The sequence below is a fragment of the Orcinus orca genome, chromosome 12, assembly GCF_937001465.1.
Source record: "Orcinus orca chromosome 12, mOrcOrc1.1, whole genome shotgun sequence".
NCBI classification, from domain to species: Eukaryota; Metazoa; Chordata; class Mammalia; order Artiodactyla; family Delphinidae; genus Orcinus; species Orcinus orca.
This window is the reverse complement of record NC_064570.1, coordinates 37,810,474-37,829,980: the sequence shown is the minus strand read 5'-3', so window position 1 is coordinate 37,829,980 and position 19,507 is coordinate 37,810,474. Positions and strand designations below refer to the sequence as shown.

The 19,507-nt window shown below is 35.4% G+C and overlaps 1 protein-coding gene across 16 annotated transcripts in view; it reads right to left on the bottom strand.

The window, feature by feature from the left end:
* TRDN (triadin) overlaps positions 1–19,507 on the bottom strand; it is a 380,671-nt gene that overhangs the window by 207,345 nt on the left and 153,819 nt on the right. For 15 of the 16 annotated variants that reach the window (XM_049695258.1, XM_049695255.1, XM_049695257.1 and 12 more), the window contains one exon: positions 6,640–6,717. The exons of the other annotated variant lie outside the window; for it this stretch is intronic. In XM_049695258.1, the coding sequence (XP_049551215.1) occupies positions 6,640–6,717 (78 nt within the window). The remainder of the gene's footprint in view (positions 1–6,639; positions 6,718–19,507) is intronic. 16 annotated transcript variants of the gene reach the window in all.

The following is a 19,507-nucleotide window of genomic DNA, read 5'->3' as shown; positions in this document are numbered from 1 at the left end:
GATAATGATAATAATAGTAGCTAATGGCTGAGTACCTAATTGTGCTAAGTTGCTATATACCTTGTTTCATTCACTCCTCATAGCAACTTTCTAAGTAAAATAGGTACTAAAAGTAGTATGGTTTATCTGTATTATCAAAATTTATAACTAAAGGTCAATCCCATTAAAAATTGCCCAAGGATATGAGTTTATTTCACCTCAAAACAAAGAAAAATATTGCATTGCCCTAAAGTTCAAGATTAACTGTGTCATAGAGTTAATGGAATAAGAACCTGGGCCAAAATTCAATTTTATTATTTTATGCTTTTTGCTTCTCAGGATATGTCTCAATGAAGAGCTAAGACAATAAAGTTCTCAGTTTAATAGAACGGTAAATAAAACGTTACTAGCTCCTGTAGAACACTGTCCTCGAATGCACCCTATGGTAAGAAATCATCTTGTAGTAAGTTTCCTATATTGCTCCTTTCTCCTCTGCACAAATCCTACCAACTTACTCTTTATGGCCCAATGCAAATCTTGTGATTTCACCTCACAGCCTTGCTTCACACGTATATCATCTTCCTCCTAACTTTTATAGCCCTTATTATCTGTACCACGCACTTTTGAACTCCAGAAAATAATGCTTCATAGTATTATCCATTTCATAGGGACATGCCTGGTTGGCCCAAGTGTGACATCTCTATCTAAGCCACGGCCATACCTTCCTCACACATCTGTGGTAGCTATTTAAACACTGTGCCAAGCCATGGAGTCTTCACTCTGCTCTTAATGTAGCTTACTACTAATGCACCAACCTGAAAAAAATAAGCTTGAAATATCTGGGTGTGAAAGCAGAAAAGACCATTTAAATTCAGTCCCCACAGTTGACAGGTGAAGAAGTGGAGGCCCTAAAAAGTGAATCGATTTGTCAAAGATAATACAACTGATTAGTGTCAAAGTTGCAGTTGGAAGCTGGGATTTTAGTCTTCTCTCTAGAGTTCTCTTGCCCACTGTTGGGTGATGGCATTTATATTATTCACGACTGCAATACTAAGTTAGTACCAGTTACATGTTTATTCAAGAAGATGATAGGGTATACAGTATTCATTCACCTTACTTTATTCGGCTCCATTAATGCCAACTATATGTTTGTAATTCAATATTAAAAGTAATTAAGTATAAGATATATAACTAATAAGAGATCACATAACCTCTTCTTTCCACATCTTTGCCACAATAGATGAGGTGTGGCCATTTTACATTAAACGTCCGGTAATTACATGTGGATGGAAGTCTTTAATTCTTCAGGAATCAACAACATAAAATGTGGTGTTTGGTAGTGGGGGAGGGGGTTGTGTTGACTAGGAGGAAAGAAAAATTTTCCAGCGTTGTTGATTACAGGACAACAGGATGATATCCAGTAATCGTACTTATACAAAGATTTAATGAAGCAGCTTTTTTGATGATTGGGGAGGGGATGGAAAATGTTGCCTGAAGCTGTCTTGTTTAATCACTGAGGACTCTCTCGGAGAGCAGTCAGGAAATAATCTCTCCTAAGAAATACAGTTCTGACAAACATTTGCTGATAAACGGGCTCTCACGCTAAGGGTTGAAACCACCTGTGATGTGAATATAATAAGGCACCATTTGATGAAGGGGGCATAGATCTGTCTCATTTGTGGAATATATGGATAACTATAGTGGCCTTTGGAACTTGCAAGCCTTTCAACACCAGTGAGAGCTCACAATAGACAGAAGAATTAATTCGTCACAAAATTTAACACTGTTGTGAAAGATCGTAAGAATTACTATTATATTGAAGGTGGCTCTCTATTTAAGTTAGTTCCAGTTAAGTTATGTCCATAATAAAATGCAAATTGACAACAATGACCAAAATGATTGCCTGGGGTGGTCATTATACAAGATCTTTTCAATGCTATTGTAGCCAATTTCCCTGGCCAAACGCCAAACATATTCTAAAACATACAGTAGTAGGAGTCAAAGAAAACAACTGATTTAATATACAATTAGTCTTTATACCCAAAGATTCAAAGCAATAGAATTTCATTATAGTGTACAAAGTGTCTGGTATGCGGAGAGGAGTGAAATTCTAGGAAGGCCAGACACAACTTCCAGGCATTAGATAAGTGACCCAAGATAAGAAGTGCACAGATACTTAACAGAATGAGGCCAGTGTTGTGAGAAACTTATTGTTTTAAGTGCTATGAAAGCACAAAGGAAGCTTTTAAGGGCTTCAGAGATGTGTAGAATGCTTTCACCCATAACAAAGTCCATGATTTTTTTTAGATTTCTGCTGATAAAATCCTAAATTGTTTCCAATCTCCTGTGAGCAAACTTAATAATCTAGCCTATATATAAGCCCTCCTTTTCTTTAAAACATTAAAATGCAAAATACGTTTAAGTTCCCACATTTTGACCTGTTATAACTGTATTCCTCAAATCAAAGGGCGTAAGTTAGTGCCACATGTAAGTTCCTTTTTACATAATGCCATTTTCTTGCAACTTGGTCCTAAGGAAGTTCCAGACTAAAATAGTGCATCAAGGACTGTGCATAATCAGCCTCACTAAAAACAGCTTGATTAATACTAAATATGTCCTAGTTCCTAATCAATTATGTTAATGAAGGCACAGGCAGCACATCTGCAAGCCCTGACAAAGCCCATGATCTCAGCATCGCCTGATAACGTGGACTCCTTGGGAAGCTGCTTAGTACCAGCACTCTCAGGGCAGACTGTGTCTTTCTGCAGATAAAAAGTGGATACTACTGACAAAAGCCTTGTAATCCTGCAACACTGTTAGGTTATTTACTTAAACTGTAGTGTTGGGCTCCAGGATGAAATGTCAAATAAAATTGCTCTTTAAATATAACAATAGAACCTAAGGGTCCCACTTAACAAATGACACATTCTTTTCCAAGTGACAGACTGATAGGCAAAACATTTGCTACAGGGTGGTTTATGAATCTCTTCCAGGAGGTAAACTAGGGTCAAATATTTGAATAATCTATCAAAATCTGCCTCAAATTGGGGAATTGGAGCTCCCTGATTTATGTCTGTCTCACAACAACAACAGAATTAAAATCTGATGAAACTTAAAGGTGACACTATTATTTATAGGCTATCTCTTGTTCTGTGAATATTTGGGCAGTGAGATGGTCACTTGTCCGTTTTTTGTCTAATTATCTCAAGTCACATAAGCTATTATAGTCCAAATGCTAAAAGAATATAACTCTGATCTCTCCCTCTGTCTCTCCAACTATAAAGTTTTTCCAAGTCATTTACTTACTAGCTAGATAAATGATACATGTCGGTAGTCAATAATGAGAGTACTTAGAGTTTTTGAAGCTTATTACCTTCAGTACAAGCTCAGTGATATGTGAGTTCAGTTAAGAAAAATAGGTAACTAATACTAAAATTTTTTAAATATTTAACTCATCAATTATAAGCATGTACAGAAGATGATGTAAGTTGGGAATTTATAGTATTGGAAAATCAGGTATCACAGAAATGAAAAAGGCAAAATCATTGATTACTGGAAAAGAAATATTTAAACAGCTTATTAAACTAAACAAATTATATGAGGTAAATATTTAAGTTGCTTTACTTATACATTAACTAAGCTTAGAGGTTACCAAGTGCTATGGACTGAATTGTGTCCTTCCAAAATTCATATGTTGAAGCCCTAACACCCATGTAACTGGATTAGAAGATGATTAAACTTAAATGAGATCATAAGGGTGTAGTCCCGATCCAATAGAACTGGTGTTCTACTGAGAAGAGGAAGAGACGCCAGAGTGCTCTCTCTGCTATACGAGGACACAGCAAGAAGGTGGCCATATACAAGCCAGGAAATGATCTCACTAGAACCTAATCATGTTGGCACCCTGAGCTGAGACTCCCAGCCTCCAGAACTGTAAGAAAATCAACTTCTGTTGTTCAAGCCATCCAGTCTGTAGTATTTTACTATGGCAGCCCTTGCAGACTAAGACACCAAGGTTGATCAGGAATTTAAGAAATTATTATGTTAAGAAGAAACTGTCTTTACACAATTGTAACACACAGGAAGTAAGTCTGGACCCAAGTGAGTGAATGGGAGAAGGAGGGGTGAAAGCCAATGGAGACAGTGGGAAGCTCACCCTATCTAAGATGATCACATCCAAAAATCAATAAATAAAAGACCCGTGTGGGGCAAATAAATGTGTCTTTAGCTGACTCGGATGGGAGACGAAAGTTTCAAACCTTGGACTGTATCTGGACTGTTCTTTAAATATTCAAGAAGCATTGTTGATTTGGACTCTTGGAGCGAGACATTACGTGAACTTTTCATTAAATCATGGTCTCTAATAACCAAACAAATTCTATTCTTCAGATTGGTACTGACACAGTACTAACTTGCAGATTGTATGGGATTTTTATTTGAAACTTGCAACTGCTAATTCATTCAATTTGTAGCTGACCAAATCAAAATATTTTACATACTATGTAATAGGTTATTACAATTTACAAGTATAATGTAACCTTTCCCCCAATTCCCAGTGGTATTTCTCTTGCTCTCTTTTGAGACTTTCTACAATGCTTAGTTAGGTATGTGGCTTGAAACCTTTTGCTTTTTCCCAGACAACTAGCAGTCAGAATTTCTCCATGTGTGTCATTCCAGTCATTCTGAAGGACATTTGGCCAACAATAGGTCATTTAGGTAACTAATACTAAACTGAAAGTATTTTTAGGATTATTCAATTGCTCTCCACCTTCCTCCTAAATCACTAGGGATTTACTATACAGATGAGTTCCTGGACCAGCAGCAGCAGCAACACTTGGGAACTGGGTAAAAATGAAGAATCTAAGGCCCCACCCTTGACCAACCAAATCAGAATCTGCATTGTCAGAGATCCCCAGGTTATTTGTGTGCACATTAGATTTTGATAAACATTGCTAGCGTACTCTTGACTGACATCAGAACACGATACTTCTATCACAGAACTGCATGGAATCTAAAGCACAAAATGTCATGTCTTCATTTTACCAAAGTTGCTGATGTCTCAGAACATCAAGTTAGAATCCTCTAACTCCAAAGTCTGCACAGTAACATGATAGAAGGATCTCTGGGTATAGAACTAGAAATTCAGGGCTAGAATCCCAGTCCTGCTGTTCACTAATTTAGCAAAAAAAAACTGCAAGCTTAGATTTTTTAATCATTAATAATGTCTACTTTAAAGCGTTCTGAAATGTCAAATGTGAAATGCATGTAAGTAAAGCCAACATAATAATATTCTAAATAAATGTGAGTTGAAGAGAGCATAGCCACAGGCATAATTTGGTCAGGATCTGGCCAGAAAAGTAGATAGAACATGCTGGTATTATAACATAAACTTAGAAAAATTTCACCTGCTCAGCTTCTAAAATCCTTCCCTGGCTGCTGACTGTAATATAAATAAATGTATTGCCCAAAATATAAACGTATAGCCAATCAATTGTTGGGTCTGTGGTCAATGAGACAATGCATCTCTTACCAAGGCAATCAGACTTAATTTATAAATAAATAAACTATTTGAAGCAGGCTACCAAATTCAGATGTTTGGTGTAAAACGGTTGGATGTGTAATAATTTTTACACATAAATATAAATCAAAGTTTCTTAACATTTAATGTGTACAAGGCTCAACTAAAGAGTTTGTTAAAAATATAAATTTTCCTCTCTGAATTGCCAGATCTGATTCACTAGATCTAAGATGTGGCAGGAATATGCATTTTCTAAACAAGCTTTACAATTGATTTTAATGCTGGTGATCTACAAACTATTCTTTGGGGACAGTTGTGTTAAGCCAATAAAATACATTTAAGAAATTCCTAAGTTCATCAATATCAAATATAATAATAAAAATTGCAATTGTTATAGTTTTATTCTACATTTACAGCACCTCTCTGTGGTAGTGTTATGAGTATCAGTATTTCACTAATAAAGAGCCTGAAAGTTTAGGTATCACATTAAGGTCATCCAGGTAGAAAAGGGTAGAACCAGAATTTGGACCCAGATCTGTTTGACTGTAGAACACAGGCTGTTAATCACTATATTATTTCCAAGGCACAGAGTTACCACCATCTTTCTAAGAAACAAGAAATTATCAACAGGGCTTGGGTCATCTTTATAGGAGGGGTTTGGAGGATATATGAGATGAACTGAAAATCTCAGCCGTTTTCTCGTAGTTATTGGAGATTCATTTGGGAGTGGGTTTAGGGGAGAGAAGATAAATAAGGTATAGAGGAGAGAATAGGTTACATGAGTGTATGATTCCTGATAATGATCATATGATATTTTCTTGAGTTCTATGTACAGGAATTGCAAGGCATATCCTTGTCCATTTGTCCCTATACTTTCTGGCTTGATTTCCAGGGTATGAAGCAGGTCATCCTTCTGGAAGGTGATGGTCACCAATATAAAATCTTAGGAGGAAATTTTTGGTGTTCTAAAAAGGAGCAAATTGTAATTTTTTGGAAGAGTAAACTGTAGCTTAGACATACTAAAACTATTTGAGAAAATATGGATTTTGTTGTTGCTGCTATTGCTATTTTGCTTTGTTTCTCTATATTCTATTTTATCTACAATAGAGATGATCTTTCGAAAAATAAAATAAAATACTTGCCTTCAAGAGCTGGTGATGCCAAAGTGGGTCCAGAAGCTTGCTCTGTTGGTAATGGAGGTGGTATGGCTGGGCTTTGTCCTGTGCACACAATGCAGGAGTAGGTATTGAACAAAAAGTGTTAATAAATTTAATATGCACAACTAAAATAGCTCTAGATATGTCCCCAACATGCATAATTCATCATCCAAAGTATAATTCATATTATTATGCAATAAGAAAATTGTTATTAGGTGAGATCTTTAAGTGGATACATACAAAGATTCAGTTATCTTCAGAGTCATTTCTGAAAATATTTCTTTTCTTAGATGTATACACAATGTCAAATATATCTACTGGAATTCACTAATGGAAAACCTACACGCAATCAAATAAAGCAATTTATTTTCAATATGCACTGCAAATTATGGAAACTAAAATCACAGAAGCTAAGAGGAATCCTAATATATAGAGAAATCACCATTTTTTTCATTTAGCTAAAAATTCTCAAATGATATAATAAAGGAATGAAAGAAGGTTAAAATTCATAGGCCTTTTGATATTGAACAGGTACATTTTCTCCTGCCGAAATAAATGACCTGCAGTTAAGTAAATAATGGGCCAAAGGGAAAATATATTCAGTTTTATAGAAACTTGAAAGCCTGCCTCAAGTCTCTGGGCTTATTATGCACCATAAAAACCCACAATCGTTTCTGAGTACTTCCTTATCCCAAGTGATTTCTTTAATTAACCAAAAACATCCCAGCCATGAACTGTAAACATTAACTAACATATGATCTCATATGAAATGCTTGCAAAATGTTTTATCATTCATTTTCATTCCATAAACTCCTGCTGTGTGTTTCTTTTAAGTCCAAGAATCAACGCGGGCATATGCACCTTCTAAAATCTCACTGACAACTAGATATTATCAAATGTCAGCAGACCTGTCTACTTACTGGAAGTCTTCCTTTTTTATAATTTGTCAAAATTAGTTTGCTTTGGTGAATTGTGCATTAGCAACCTGAGTTACACACACACCACCTTCTGTGGTGGCTAGAAGGGAGGAATCCCAGGCCGTCAAGCTGAGTAGAAGAGGTTAGTCTCCACTCATCATAGGACTTTCTTCTAGCTGTTAGACCCATCCAGGTTGATTCTTGAGCATGTTCAAGTATGCACAAAAGCAAAGCATATTGTTCCATGACATGCAAGCCATATACCTAGAAAAGTATCCATCCATATTAGTATTAATTATTTTCCTCATGAAAGCAAAGATTTGAAGAAAACATAATGCAACATGGAATTTCCTTTTTCAGTAAGCAAAGGTAAGGATGGGCAAACTAAAAAAGGAGTTTGATCCACATTGTTTTTCCCTGGATAACATTTATATACTGCTTACTATGTGCCTAGAACGATCCCAAACAGTTTTGATGTATTGTCATTTAATTTTTACAAGATGCTTAGTATGTAGGTATAATTTTCATTTTGCAGTTTTAAACTCAAGTGAACAGGGATTCAGGTGCTCAGCTCCTAAGAAGTGGATTTGAGGTGCCGAAAGCTCCTCTCAGACTTCCTAAGGCAGGCAAAGGGTCATCACATGTAAGGGGTCATCACATATAAGGGGTTCTGCAGCTGGAGAGAGACAGAGGCATGGAGCTTCCACCCTGAGTTTCCACCATCTTTGTAAGTCAAATGGATGTATACTTGGGGAGATTCACTCCCAAATCTTTCTTGAGAGCTGTTCTTGAAAAACTGTTTCTAAAATAGGATGGTATTTTGTAGTTTGCAAAACCTAGGGAGAATCTATCAAAAGATTGAGGAAGGAGTCAATTAAATAACTAAAGCTTAAAATACAAGTGACCATGAATACATATAAATCGTTTCTGAATACTAAGGCTTTCAAAAATATCTTCATGGAATCCTGCCTGTTCAAACTAAACTGCTTTCTCTCTTGTCAAATACTTTCTTGAACAGTAGTGATGTATAATCATAGTCTTGATAAGCAATTTAGGAATTTATTTTTAAATGTATTCAATTCTTTCCCCAGGGAATAATTCATAATTTAGACTACAAAATATTCTTATATTTTCCTGGAGGAACTATGAGGTCATTATTTTATATATTTTTTTAATTTAGTGAGCACTTATTATATCCCAGCACTGAAGAACCATTAAACCCCAACTCTGCCTATAAGAAGTTCCCAATATAATGGCTAAAATAGACTTACAGACAGATCATTATAATACAGTGTGAAGATGGGAAATAATATACACAGAGGGGATGTCACAGAAAGATTCTCGCATTTAAAGGCCTAAAAGGAGATTCCCAGGTAAAGAATGGAGGAATAGAGGGAGGGATTCCGGAGAGTATCTGGTGAAAAAAAGGCCTGGATGCCAAAATACATAGACTATTAAAACGATCAAACTGGTGCTTCTGCAGCATAAAGTAAAATATCCAGTTTATATCAGAAATTCTCTACGACTGTAATCAGTCGTAGAGAAATTCTCTCGCTGTAATCAGCGATATTACACTCCCTAAAATGGCTAACTGCATGATGGTGATGCAGTGGATGAAGTCGGGAAGTAGCACCACAAGAAAAAAGAAAAAGCCAGATGTCCATTTGCCTCCATAGTGACAGTGCTAGGTAGCCCTGGCAGGGGAATTACTAGCTCAGGAAAAGTTATTGTTTTGCTAGGGGTCACCAAAACAAATCAGGCATGTCATACTTGAGAATGACACATGACTCTCTAGTACTGACTTACAGAAAAGCCTTCTTTTAGAGAATGCTATTGAAATCAGAGAATGCTATTGAAATCAGAGACCATTTTGATATATGAATGAATATATACAATATTATATGAATATAATAATTTATGAATTTATATGAATATAATGTTACATTAATAATAGAATTTTATAATGATAGCAATGTTGTTTAGTATAAAGACTACATGGTTGTAGTCAAATAGATAAATATGAGAGTTTCAGCTCCAACACTTACAATCTGTGTGAATTTGAAAATTTCATGAAGTACCCAAGCCTTATGGGCCTTTATAAAATAAGGAGAGTTTTCAGGGCTGTTGTGAGGATTAAGTGATGAAGCATCTAACACACAGTAAATACTCAAAATATTCTTTTTCCTACAATGTATTTACAATTTATATTCCATCTAATTGCACAAGAGGACTTGAAACAGACTTTTGAAGTAAGAAAACAAAGACATAACAACAGATAAAATTAAACATGACAGAAATAGCAGAACTCATTTACAGGAAAGAGGCTTATCATTTTATTAGGAATATATTTCTTTGGAATTCCTGAAGATTGTTACTCTCTGAAGGGAGAATTCAGGTTGTTGAAATTTACATTGGAACTCTAAAGGTGCCCTTCATTTTACAAGCCATTACCCCTCTGACATTCAAACATAGTGAATGGCTTTTTGTTCCTTGACTGATTTTGGTTGGCTTATTTCCATAATACCTGAATTGCATGTTTGTAAGCTGCCAATATTTTACTGTTCTGAGTTTTTTGTTACCCAAGTTGTCATGATTGTTTAGTCAAATTCCACTGGGGATAGTATACAGTGTGCATTCCTTCTAATATTCTAAGTTACAGATGTTTTCTTTACTTTGCTAGAAAAGATGAATGGAATTACTCAGAATCTCAAGTCAAGAAGGAGGCTTGAGCAGAATTCAGGTAATGTGAAGGAAAAAGCAATTCACTACACTAAAGTTTAATTTATCCAGTTTTTTATCAAAGGAGATTTCCTCGTTCTAAACCATTTCTAGGCAACTAAAGTCTAGCAACTAAATCTTGAAACAAATGTTGAGGAGATTTTTTTATGCTAATGCATGAAAGCTATTTTACCTTGGGCCTCCACTGCATTTTCCTAGAGGTACTGAGTTCACCCAGAAGACTACAAACTCTTTGAAAGGCCTCCCGTGCTGCAAACAATGAATGGCCATAGATCTCGTGACAGAGAAGGTGTCACTCTAGTAAATGCTGAGTTAAAATTCATTTACATCTTGAAAAATTAAAAAGTATGAATAATTACAAATTCCTATCCCAATTCATTCTGTCAGCATCATTAAATCATTTGTGAATCTGTGACTGAACATAAAATGGGAAGATCTGAATTTAGTAAGAAAATTATTGTCAAGTGTGTTAAAGCAATAGTATTACTTTTATTTATTGGCACAAGGTTCCTAGACTGACATTTTTTTTTTTTTTTCCTAGACTGACATTTTTTTAACATGTAGAATAATATTTTCAAAGTTTAGCATTGAACAAATACTAAAATAAAATGAAAATACGGTTTATATTTTAGGCTGATACATGTAATTGTGCTAGCGTCCTTATTAAAATAGGGACACGTTGATCTTCAAGTTTCCTTACTGAGTGTCTCTTTCTCTGCCTTGGATTTTTGGACCACTTACAAAATGGAGAGAAGGGACCGGAGGAATTTAGAGCGTCAACCACTCCTCCCTTTCCCACCCTATTTATTTAAAACAAAATTATGACACCACTAATATAATAATCCCAGACTTGCGAATTTGACTATGAAATGAGGAATTAGGAATCTGAAGTTCAGGAGTTTGTATGGGGTGGATGGATCAAGGTTTTTACTCCATTCATAGGCATCTTTATACCTCCCACTTATGTACTGATATGTTCTAAACATGTACTTTGCATTCCTTGTACTCAATCTTGTGAAGGGTATGCGTAAACAGGCAATCATCACTTAACTGAGGTCTCAGTTGTTTTAAGGTAAAACAAGAACCGTAATGTCTCTTCCAGCTGGGTTGTTGTGAGTGTTCCTGGGCATAACTGTACAAACGACATCAGTGAGGGACCACAGGGAAGACAAAGAAGGACCCTGTTGTTATGGAGCTTACATTAAAGATGAAGGGAGACGGGCGATAAACAAGCAAGACAGATAATTTCTGACCTCAGAAAGGTAGGGACATCAAAACAGAGTGGTGAGGCAGAAAATGACTGTGGGAAAGAGATGACACTAAATTGGTTAGAAAAGGAAGAATGGGGTCAGTACTGAGCAGGACTCCACTAACCTATGAAGATTTGTGCAAATTAGAAAAAGTCTCCTTTCTGGGTATGTGCTGTCCAAGGTGGCAAAGTCTGAACGGGAGGGCTTGCTTAGTGCAAAATTAAGAGGCAGCTCTTACCCTGGTCAGTTGCAGCTCCAGTCCGAGTCTTGAGGAGGAGAGAAGAGCAGGGGGCCTTTGTGTAAGTACACAAACTGCAGGACAAGTGCGTAATGTATGAAGTGGCTCTGTCTCCAAGGGGGAGACACTTGAGTTCTGACTTGAACACAAAGAAGCAAACCTCAGAAGAGGTCCAATAGAAAGATTCTTGGCAGGGAAAGGCAAGTCAAAATGCCCAAGTTAGGAGCCAGCCTGGCTTGCTTAAAGGTCATTGGTGCTGGAAAGCAGAGGCAAGCTCATATCAGAGCACTCTCGGCTGTTCCAGTGAGTTTGGATTTGTTCTAAGGGCAGCAGTAAGCTTTTGAAGTGTTTTAGTATGACATGTAGGTTTTTAAAAGATCATCGGCTGCTGTGTGAAGAGACACAATGTTTGCAGAGGAAAGCTTGTGAGAGGCAGCAGAAGATCAACTGATGACTATTGAAATAACCCAGGTGAGAGATGACATGAGCTTGGTCTAGGTGGTTGCAGTGGAGATTCAGTTGTTTGCGCAAAAAATGTGCATGAGTACTTACTCAGTACTAGGCACTTTCCTAGGATATGGAGTTATAGCAGTGACCAATATAGACAAAATCACCTATTTTGTGGAGCTGAGATTCTTCTGGGCAGAGAGAAAAAATATCAACGAAATAAGTAAAATGGAAATCAGTATCCTATTAAAAATGTATCAAGGAAGGGTAATAAGGAGTGCTATTTAGAGTAACGGGTGGCAGTTTTAAAGATATGGGCAATGAAAAACATAGAAATTATAGATAAGTGGATGGACTCAGAGTACATCTTGACACAAACCCAATAGGATTTTTAAATGAATTTGATATGGTAAGTGAGGGAAAGAAATCAAGGATGACTGACAATTTGGCTTGAGCATCTGGGAATGAATGAGAAAAGTAATACTCAGATAAGGGCAGGAAATTTCCTGTTTACTCAGCTAGATGCTGTTTATGGACTAATTACTTAGTCATTGTTGTCACTTGAATTATGTAGTTTTCAATTTTGCCAGAGGACTTATATAGAAGACACTGAAGTTGAAGCCATAGTTACTTTGTTGGATTATTGCAAAAATATATCATATTGGTAATTAATTTTCAAGATTTTTTTCATGATTTTAGAAAAATTTTAAGCAAATGGATTCTTTAGTATAAATTGGCTATGCAACCCTACTATAGGGTGTTTAAAACACCATAAGCTTCAAGTTCTTAGATCAAAGAGCATCCTCCAGGCCAAAATGTTTCTACTGGAAAGGTTTCTTTGCATCCTGATAAAAACCTTCCCTAATATTTCCATGTGTTATTATATATTTGCATATTTGCTTTGATGAAAAGCAAGGAATAGTTGCCAAATACATATTTCATTCTTTTTTTTTTTTTTTTTCTGCGGTACACGGGCCTCTCACTGCTGTGGCCTCTCCTGTTGCGGAGCACAGGCTCCGGACGCGCAGGCTCAGCGGCCATGGCCCACGGGCCCAGCCCCTCCGCAGCATGTGGGATCCTCCCGGACCGGGGCACGAACCCGTGTCCCCTGCATCGGCAGGCGGACCCTCAACCACTGCGCCACCAGGGAAGGCCCATACATTCTCTTGATTAAAAGTGATAAAGGTAGTATTAGTATGTTTTCTTCTTCATCTCCAATTTATAAGGTAGAAATAATTCTTCCATGGAAAAGCCAACTAAAGAAAGGAAATAAGATTGATTCAAGATCATATCATTGTTCCATTTATCCTTGTACCTTGATTATGACAGAATACCTGATGCCTGGGACTTAACAAAAATAAATGCACAGAATCATACCCATAGAGTTTTGGGGTGTGGAAGAGATCTTTGAAATCAGCTATTCCAACACCCTAATGTTTCAGGTGGAAAAAAATGGTCTCTAGAAGGAAAGGTGGCCTAACCAAGGTCATGCTTCAAGAGCATTTAAGATAAAGGTTTTTCACTCCATTTCATTTTTCTATTTATTGAATATTTATTTGGAAGGTGAAGATAAATGCTAATTATTTTATCTATTGGCATAAATGACTCATAACTCTTAGAAGATCTTTAAATATTCACTTCCTAAGATGAAAAGTCTCATAGTTTTCTTCAGCGGTCAAGTTCTATTTAATTAGGTACTAAATTGACCTCAAGTAGCACATTTAGTTACCTGACCTCATTTTGACAATTCTAGATAGACTGTCTAGTGGAAGGTTTTCAAGACTTTCAGAATTACTATTTCTTCACTTTTCCTAAATAGTCCCTTCTAGCTATCCAAATTATATCTCTGTCAACCCCAGAGCAAATCATATTTATACATAAGGTGAGGCAACAGGCAGACAGTAAAGATGGGAGAAACAGACAAATAGGTAATATGAATTGTATGTTTTTCTTTTAGTACAAAGGCCAAAGCTGATAGGAAAAGAGATTAATGAGGCATATCAGATGGACTGCAGTCTCAATTTATAAAAATAAAAACTGTCTCATGTACTTAGGATGCAAATATCCTACTTGCCATGGAGTCATCCAATGAAATGTCTTTCATCTCTTCTTTGATTCCCTCTACCCACGCCCTTCACAATCTTTATGCTCCCAGAGTACCCAGTGTACACTTTATTGTCTGATTCTCAATACATTTGTTTATTTACAAGTCTGTGCTGGGATTTTTTGTTATTGTTGCTGTTTTTGTTTTTTTTATCCTCATTCAACTACAGCAACTTGAGAACAGAATCTGGAATGACAATACATATTTGGTAAAGGAAAATGAATAAAGGAGAAAATGAATGATTATATGAATGAATGAATAAATGAATGTTGCTAAATGCTACTCTGTTATACTGTTTCTAGAGTGTTTGAATATGAACAGAGCAAATCACAGTATTTTTAGTTCTTGGTAGAGTACAAAATAGTTTCAACAAAATATTAAAAATAATAAAATTTTACTTATTTATTTTTTGGTTTTCTATTTTTCAATTATTTATAGTTCCAGACCAAAGTATTCATTTTCTTTCTGTGAGACTCTTTACCAAGTTGTTTATGAGTACCAATCTTTCAATGAAAGTGAAACATTAACACTTTTATCCACGATTAGTGGGAAAAACTGAGCTGAAAGTTCAAAGATTTAGAAAGGTAGCTTCATTAGTTAAACAGCTCAATCAAAATATAACACTTGCAATATATTCTGAATCTACAGTTACCCTCAAGTGGAAAGACTATGAAATTACCCATTGTGGTATATACTTCAAGCTTAAAGAATTATGTCCCTACATATGTAACTTGAATAGGATTTTAGTGCCAGAAGAAACAAGAATTTACTGAGAACACTGAAACCCAAAGAAAATGAACAACTTGCTAAATTCACCTAAGTGACACATAAGTAGGATCCATGAGTGCGGATTCCCAATGTAGTGCTCTGCACAGCAGCATGTTGTCTTTCTGTCTGCATTTATTTTAGAGATAGCAAAGAAGGACAAGCAATGAACAAAATATATGATGAAATCTAGAATAATGTTAAACAATTTCAATTCAGTACAAATGTTATGTTGTTATATTATGCTTTAGAATTCTATAGTCAATGACATTCATAATAATTAAAAGAAAATAGATCTTAAGTGCAGTATCCTATATTATGGCGTAATGATATTTTTAATGGATGTTTTAATCCTTGTTTCATTTGAAGATGATTTGAAATACAAATTAACACATGTTTTCGACCATCAGTTATGTCAATTCAATTTTCAAAGTTACAATTAATTCAAATTAGGTCTCTGAGATGCTGTTCTCCAATGTCAAACATGTTTAACATTCTTTATCAAAATGGAGATGCCTATTCTCTAAGTGAGTTGAGTGACAGAAGTATAACAGTGGCTTATCTTATTAGAAATCAATTTTTCCATGACATATATTCAAAATATTATGTTTAAAATTTTAAGGACATAATTGAATAGAATTAAAAATGGATAATTTTTAAGAAAAATTACAAAATTTCAATAAAATTTTGAGTTAAAAATCTCAAGTTTTATTTATATCCCTAAGCATGCCCCTACCCCCATCATATGCTAACTTTCTGACTAATGAATAATGAGCTATTATTCACTTAATTTAATTGATCATTGCTACTAAAACAAAAGTATCAGTTCTAATAAGGTTGTTGTCTACCAACCAGGTCATTATAACATGTCATATCCCTAAATATGAGTACATTCAATCTATCATAGCTCTCAAGTCAAAATTTAATACTTCAGGTTTTATATTTGGTTTTACTTTTCAGAGATCCAACACACTTTATTGATTTATTCAAAGACTGAAAATCAAGTCACAACAAATTATTGATCATTGGGACTGTGAGTAGCAAACAGAAAGTTGAGAAAATAAGAGAAAAGATGGCTCCCAAGACAAAATCATTACATTTACAAAATGCATTAAAATAACTTTCAAGTAGAATAACAAATTCACTTCTTAAGAGGTAGAAGGCTTGACATTTTTGTAAACTATCTAAACATGGAAAATAAATAATGTCTCCTTCCATCTCATATCTTTTATGGTTGTTTGACTTGAGGATTCTACCAAAGATGTTATTGACAGAGAATAGCTGGCACAGTCAATTGCTAACTCAATTCCTAAACTACTAGAATCTGTTGTTTTCATTCTCAATAACATCAGGACCTACCAACAACCTTAGAGATAAATCTACTCTATGTTCTCTTCCATCTCAATTTGCTGTCACTCTAACCACTAAGAATAAAATTCACCTAAAAATGTAATGATGGAATTGGATGATATTTTTTCAGGCCTTATGGCCAGCTTAATAGACACCCAGGAAATTTAAAAGTAAACCATAATCCAAGATTCCTCCAGTAATTCTGGTAAGAAGCCATCTGATCTCCTGAGTATGGAGTCACAGTCCACTCTGCTTACACTTTCTATACCAGATTCCCTTCACTGACAAACCAACAAAGGCAGCTAATAATTAGCAGCAGATTGCCTGCTTTCTTTGGCAGTTGTGTTGGCAAGATTTAGGAGAACATGTCAAATTTACACTACAATGGAAATAGAAATTGTGAGTTTGTTTTAAATTACAGAGTAGAGAAAAGGAAGGGAAAAAGAAAACCTAAGAAGCAGTGACCCCCTTTTCAAAAAATATTTATAATTCTCCCTATAGTGCTGGAGACAATAGAGACAATAAGCATCTATCCGAACAAATTCTGCAACTTCCTCTAGGTTCAATTTCCTCATCTATGAGGTGGGAAACTTAAACCCACCTCCTAGGTTCTGGTGAGAATTCAGTGAATTCCATGTGCAGCACTTAGCACAGTGCCTGGTACACTGTTAACTCTCAGTAAGTGGTAAATCTTTTCTATCGTCAATGTTGTCATCACCATCTCTAATAGTCCCCCAAACTCTTTTAAGGTTAGACACAGAATAATGTCTGGATGACTTCCTCAGTTTTTCTTCAGCTCTAGGCAAGCCATGTTTTTCAAGGTTCATTGTGTATTTCCTTATCTTCAAATACAGGGAGGTACTTTTTAAAGCTATTGTATGGCATTTGAAAAACAGTGTTGCTTCTCTTTTATACAGAGATCTCATACATACAAAATAGAATCAGTCTGATACCTTTCAACCACCCCCTATAGCTATTTCCACACCACACAGAACTTGGCAAAGGGACGGGATGCTGCCATTGTCCTATTCTTTATGTACACCTGTAGGAAAATTGCTTTCCTTTTTTTCCCCCATATTGTCTCTAACACATGAAAGTAGTCCATGGTTACAAGCATTTCAAAGAGAGATGAAAAGCCTAAGGAAGAACCTAGAGTCAATTAATAAAGAATCTTCTGGTTTTGGAATTTACCTCAGGAAGAGAAAAAAGGGGTTGACATTTTGTTTTAGTGGAGAATTTTCTACTGGGTGCTTCAATAAAGATGATAAAACTCCGTATCTTTTCGACTACAGGCAGGTAACATAAATTTAAATATTCCAATGCTTGTGCTTAATAGATAAAGGATAAAATGGAGACATGTTAATAATTATTATGTAATAGGCTTAACACCACAATTAAATTCACAAATACATTCTCAACTGAATGACACATCTGGAAATCATCCAACTTCTCTTCCTGTTTTAAATTGTGTATAATTGATATTATTTTGTCATTTAAAAAAATACACACTGCTTATCCAGTGTCTGCCAGGAGGCTATTTATAATTTACACAAAAAATATTCCTCTGGGAAAAAAATCATTATTAATGTAATCATTGTCAAGAATAATAGAAAATGGAAAAGGTTTACATCTTATGTAACCTCATATAAGACAAGATTAAATCATCAGTTTGTTTTTCACCGGATGTTTCAATATGAGAGTGTTGGTGCTTTTTCTATGTCTATTTCTAAGAGATTCCAGTTGTTACAAACCTTGTCTACCAAACACGTGCTCGTTACCTAAACAATGTGAGTGGTTGGAAAGAAAATGGTTTATAGGTGACGGTTTTTTCTTCAGGAGAGCACCATGTCAACCACAAAGCAGAAATATTGAATAAAAGAGAGTAGTGGGGATTTGAGAAATGTAATATAAATAATTAAGTGTGCATGACAAAGGACAGACACTAAAGTATAATGGGGTCTAATCTGGAAGGACACAGTGCAGTATAGGTAACAACTACATGAGACATTACTTTGTTCAGTTCTTCTCCTGTATTTATTTCTCACTAGGTATTGTAAATAAAAAAAGTATACCTAATTATATCACTACCTTTTCCCTCTTGGGTTGAAAAAATTGACCACCTAAATAAGGATAAATACTAAACTCATCGTAAACAACTAATAATAACAATCAGAATAAAGCTGAAGATAAACATTGATGAAATACTAGGACCTCACCTTTATCAAGCCTGTTCCAGCCTCTGCGGTTCTTTCTCCTCTAGGTGTTTATAAGTGAGTATAATCTGCATCATATCGTTTAGTCTTTTTTTTTTTTAGTTTAGTCTTTAATTAGTACCTTCTTCCACTTTTCTCCCCAAGCTTCTTTATACTGTTCATTGTTTTATTTGTAATAACTTCTGACTAGATCGTTACCTCCTTCTACTTTGAAACTCATGTTACGACCACCAGCATTGAGTACATTCTAGGGGTTCAGTAACTGCTGGGAGACTGACAGGACGACTTTCAGCATATCAACTTGGATGCTGAGGAGGAGGTAAATAGGCAAAACATATTATCTTCAAATGTGGAATAATTATTACTACTATGTGGGAATAAACAGTATTAGTGCCTCAACATAGAATATTTTAGAAAACCAAAACATAAAATACATTAGGCTAGAATAGCAGTCATAGAACTGATCAAAAAATCCTGAGTGACTGGTTGAACAGTCTTCAGCCTATAACGTTAATGTTAATATTGCAAAATTCATTATTGTCTTCATCTTGCACAAACATCCTATACGGGAATAAAAGCTATGGACAAGGAGTATTTGTTTACCAAATTAGATCTCTCTGAAAGTAGCTATATCAAACTACTTAGTTTATAATTAGTTATATCAAAATAGGCATGGGGCATACTTATTTCTATGTTTAAAATAGGGCTGCTTTTAAAACTAAAAAATAAAATAAGACTTGCTTAAGAAAAGGGTTAAGAACTATGCATTTAGTTGAATGGTTAGAAAGCCCTAAATTCCTTATTCTTTATCTTCTGGGCCACCCAAATGA